Here is a 4,731-nt window from a genome sequence, read left to right as displayed (position 1 = left end):
CCCCCATTACTTTTTAAATAAGATGAACAGAAGTTTGCTGTATAAAAGCAAAACCATTTGGAACATGTGGAGCAGACAGGCTGGAATTTACTCCTGTTTTTACCAAGCGCACATTGGCAGTTAGGAACTTTTGAGAAGAGATTCTCGATCCTTCCATGACTGTAAATACTCAGTAAATGGGATGGAGACGCCAGGGAAACAAATTCTACATTAAAACAAAACCAAACCAAACCAGGAGGTTAGTGAGAAGCTGAGGTCTGGTACATCTGCATTTGTTTCAGGCCCGTAGAAACGTACTTATTTTTTGTGTCAGGAGGAACTACCATTTTCTTCTGTTTTTTTCAGAGAGGGCACTAATTTAGTTGTGGGGGGAAAAACTCAGTATAATCTTATACTGATTATTATACTATAATCTCAGTGTAATCTTAGACCTGACAGGTTTAAGAAAGTACTGTTGAGGCACAACTTGGCTTCTCTGAGATTTGGGAACAGGTTACGTATGAAAAACAGCGAAATTGTGTGCCTGATGTGAACAAGGAAGGAAGTTGTACAAATTCTACTTTTATTCATTTCAAATGGATGATTGCTTTTGATGAGTGCTTGCAAGGAGGAAAAGCAGACGGGCCGGCCCAGCTGGGCAGCGGTACAGGAGGGGCTACAGGGGACTCGCTGTCCCCGGGACCTCACCCAGGAGACCTCAGCAAGGGGACAGGTCACCTAGAAATGACACCCACCCCTGTAAGACTGAGCTCAGAGCCACAGCCAGGCTCCTGGAGAGCGGCTAACCCTTGCCTTCAAGGAGGGCAGTGTATAGAATCTGCTGGCACGCCTCCAGTTCCCTGGTGCGTGCCTCCATTAATTTTTTTTGTTAGTTCAGGTTTTTTTTTTTTTTTAAAAACTTAATCTCTACACTGAGCGTGGGGCTCAAACTCATAGCCCGGAGTCAGAAGTCTCATGTTCTCCCGACTGAGCCGGCCAGGTGCCCTGATTGGTGTGTGCTTTTAATAGTCCGTATGCAAATAGTAATTTCAGGTGAATAAAGTATCAAGTAATAGTTTATTTTTTTAAACTTTTTTTTTTTAATGTTTTATTTATTTCTAGGGGAGAGAGAGAGAGACAGCGTGAGCAGGGGAGGGTCAGAGAGAGAGGGAGATACAGACTCTGAAACAGGCTCCAGGCTCTGAGCTGGCAGTCAGCACAGAGCCTGACGCGGGGCTCGAACCCACAAACCGCGAGATCATGACCTAAGCGAAAGTCGGACGCTTAACTGACTAAGCCACCCAGGCGCCCCTCAAGTATAGTTTAAACAAACTGTTTTGGAAAGAAAATGTGAGAGGTGAACAAAGTCATGGGAATTTGTTTTATTTATTTATTTTTGAATTCTGAGGATTTGTTAGAAACATTTTGCTTCCTAAAATCCAATTCGTCATTTTATTTATTCATCTGTTTATTTATTTAAAATGTTTTTATTTATTTTTGAGAGAGAGCGTGAGCGGGGGAAGTGCAGGGAGAGAGGGAGACACAGGAGCCACAGCAGCTCCAGGCTCCGAGCTGTCAGCACAGAGCCCGACGCGGGGCTCGAACTCATGAACCGCCAGTCGGACGCTTAACTGACTGAGCCACCCAGGTGTCCCCAGTTTGTTATTTTAAAAATTGTTTCTTTTGTTATTTTTGGTATTTATTATCTTAATATTAAGATTAGCATACATGCTGGAAGAGATCTCATAGACTAAATGCCATTTCTGACATTAAAACGTTATTTTGAAATTTCAGTTCTTAATTTCCAGTGACACTCAGCGAAGTTTTAGGATGTTTCAGTGGCTCCCCTGCGTCCCCGGTAAAATGTCCCCACGGGTCTGTCTCTTGACAGGAGTGTTTTCTCCATTTGCCCCTGAGGCAGATTGTGACATTGATTTTCCTTTTCTCCCACCAGGGATGCGGTGATTAAATGCTGTTCTTCTCTCTTAAGTTGAAAGCGAGACATCCTTTGCAGAGAGCACCGGAAGGCTGCTCTTGCGTTTCTGGTGAACACGCTTCTCCCGCAGCAGCCGTCACCTCCGTGCAGCTGCCGTGACAGCCGGGACCGTGGCGTGCGCCACTGTCAGCGCTCGACTAAACTGTTAAACACTCGTAACGCAAAAGTCATGACGCGTCATTAATGTGCTCTTCCCCCCGATTAGGAGATTTTAATCCTTGCTGACTGTAAATGATTTTTCGCTAGTGTTTTACCCTTCGCTAAGCAGCATTTGAGATGTGAATATTTAAGGGAAAGCTGTCACAAGCTCTTCTACAAACGTCTGTGTTTTTACAATCTTTTTTTTTTTAAAAAAACACCTTAAATGTGAAAGTTTTTACTTTAAGCTCAAAATTGCTTATTGTATAATAAAATAATATATAAACCTTTACAATTTTGAAATAAACTCACCCTTGGAAAAAACGTTTTCTGGGCCGGATTTGTGACGGTGTCGGTGGCGACACGATGGCGGAGTGCGTCTGTAGAGGGAGGGGTGAGGGGCAGCCTCTGCCCTAACGACGCCCCTGAAGAAACCTTTGCACAAGACCACAGGACGGTGGTGCAGAAGGCAGGGAAGGGGTGTCCTCCGCACCGGAAAGCACACCGGGAAGTCGAGGAGGAGGGTGGAGCATGGGGGGCTGCGAGCCGTGTCCACGGGCCAAGTCGTGTAGGTGAGGCAGCCCCAGGAGGAAGCTGCTTTCACCCCTGCGCTGAAGGAATCACCCCTGCGCTGAAGGAATGGCTGGAGGGGAAGCAGGGGTGAGGAGGTGAAGCCCAGCTCCCCCCTCCTGCTCCAAGGTCACCCCCTCCCCCGCCCCTACGGGCTGGCCCTGCTCAAACCTGCGGCCAGCGGCACGCAGGGCTGCAGGGGAGGGGCCGGCACAGGCCTGCGGTGCAGGGAGGATGGCCCTGCTCGGTGCGGTTTGAGGGTCGATGATGAAGATGCGGGCTCGGAGCAGGTGCCGGGAGAGCCGGCCCCTCAGAGCTTCACCCGGAAGACAAGCCCGGGCTGGGCGGGGGGCAGGCGTGGGGACATCATTGCCCGGACGGGGTGGACCGGGAGCTCGGCGTGCTGGGAACTGGCGGAGGCTGGGGGGCCAGGCCCGGCCCAGACCCCACGCCCTAAGGGATGGTGGAGGTCAGCGTAGGGCATAACACCTTCTCCCGCCCCCCAAGAGGTCCCAGTTATGTGGCCGCCGTGGTTCCACAGTCACGGGACACCGTGGGAGGGTGGAAAGGACAGCTCCCCACGCTGTGCGCGCAGGGGTGTGCAGGGCAGGGAGGAGGAGGGGGAGGATGGCGTGCACCCCAGGGGAGCGGGGCGTGTGCAGGGCAGGGAGGAGGAGGGGGAGGATGGCGTGCACCCCAGGGGAGCGGGGCGTGTGCAGGGCAGGGAGGAGGAGGGGGAGGATGGCGTGCACCCCAGGGGAGCGGGGCGTGTGCAGGGCAGGGAGGAGGAGGGGGAGGATGGCGTGCACCCCAGGGGAGCGGGGCGTGTGCAGGGCAGGGAGGAGGAGGGGGAGGATGGCGTGCACCCCAGGGGAGCGGGGCGTGTGCAGGGCAGGGAGGAGGAGCGGGAGGATGCTGTGCACCCCAGGGGGGCGGGGCGTGTGCAGGAAGCGCACTGAGGGGTGGAGTGTGACCGGGAAGCGTGGACTCAGAAGAACGCAGCGAGTATATCTTCGTTGTCAGAAGGCTCGGGTGGGGAGGCAGCAGTCGTGGGTGGAGCACCCCTGGGCCCGCCCGCCTGCGNCAGGCGGCGAGCGATGTGCCTTGTGCTGGAAGGTGCCCTGGCCTTGCAGCTGGAGGCCACCGCTGGGATGACAGAACGATGTGTCCCTGTGGCCGTGGCCGTGGCCGTGGCCGCGCAGAGGGTCCAGGACAGAACGCAGACGAGCTTCGGGGAAAGGCTCCTCCTGAGGAATACTGAGCGGGGTTCACNATTCGCCTCCTTGCCCAAGTTCATCCGTAGCCCCAGAATCCGTGCTCGCGAGAGTTTCCACGGTCACTGAAGGACACGTGCCGAACGGTGAAAACCCGGAGTCCCCTGGGGCGCGTGGGCCCCGCGCAGAGGGAGCGCGTGCCTTCTCGTCCCAGCTCGCGCCGTACACGAGTGCCGTTTCTTGTGACCTAACGAAATGCACACCGACGTGCCGTGTTTTTCGCGGTTTTGCACGGCCCCCGAGCCTAGCGCTAAGTGCCGGCTAGTGCCCTGCACCCCTGAGGGGGTTGAACAGACGGTGGTCTCTGCGGCTGAGACCAGCCTCTGCCCCCTCCGCCCCCCGCCCTCTCTTCACCTGAGCACCAGAAAGCAAGAGTGAGCGGAGCGAAGACCAGGCCAGAGAGCAGCGCCTGGGTCGCTGAGACGGAGGTCTCCCGCTGGGGGGCGGGGTGGGGGGAGTNCACAAAGCACTTGGTAGGAAATATTGAATGTTTCCAACACTCCAGAGTGTTCAGGCAGGAAATGACACCAGAAAGCCTAAGCCTGAGCAGTTGGGAGCAGCTTAGAAGGAGCGCAGAACCCACCAGTCTGGGAAAGATCTCCTAGTGTTTAATCACTGGTCTTTTACTCTCTCTCTCATGAGCTCATTTCCACCACTTCTCTGACACGGTAGCAAATCCTGACGCCACTGGTAGCATCGAGGCTTCCTTAGGGACTGAGGCTCCAGAGTGCTTTGTGCCGAAGACACGCAGTCAAGGGCAGTGCGGTGGGCGGG

General features: G+C 54.2%; 1 protein-coding gene across 1 annotated transcript in view; it reads left to right on the top strand.

Annotated features, from left to right (window-relative positions):
• Positions 1–2,437, top strand: part of SFT2D1 (SFT2 domain containing 1) — a 15,568-nt gene extending 13,131 nt beyond the window's left edge. Inside the window, exon 9 of the mRNA XM_077757388.1 lies at positions 1,934–2,437. Within this exon, the coding sequence (XP_077613514.1) occupies positions 1,934–1,973 (40 nt within the window). The 3' untranslated portion in view covers positions 1,974–2,437. The remainder of the gene's footprint in view (positions 1–1,933) is intronic.
• Positions 2,438–4,731: the final 2,294 nt, after the last annotated feature.

This window comes from Crocuta crocuta, unplaced genomic scaffold (genome assembly GCF_008692635.1).
Source record: "Crocuta crocuta isolate KB4526 unplaced genomic scaffold, BGI_CrCroc_1.0 scaffold506, whole genome shotgun sequence".
NCBI lineage: Eukaryota > Metazoa > Chordata > Mammalia > Carnivora > Hyaenidae > Crocuta > Crocuta crocuta.
This window is presented reverse-complemented; position numbering and strand designations above follow the sequence as displayed.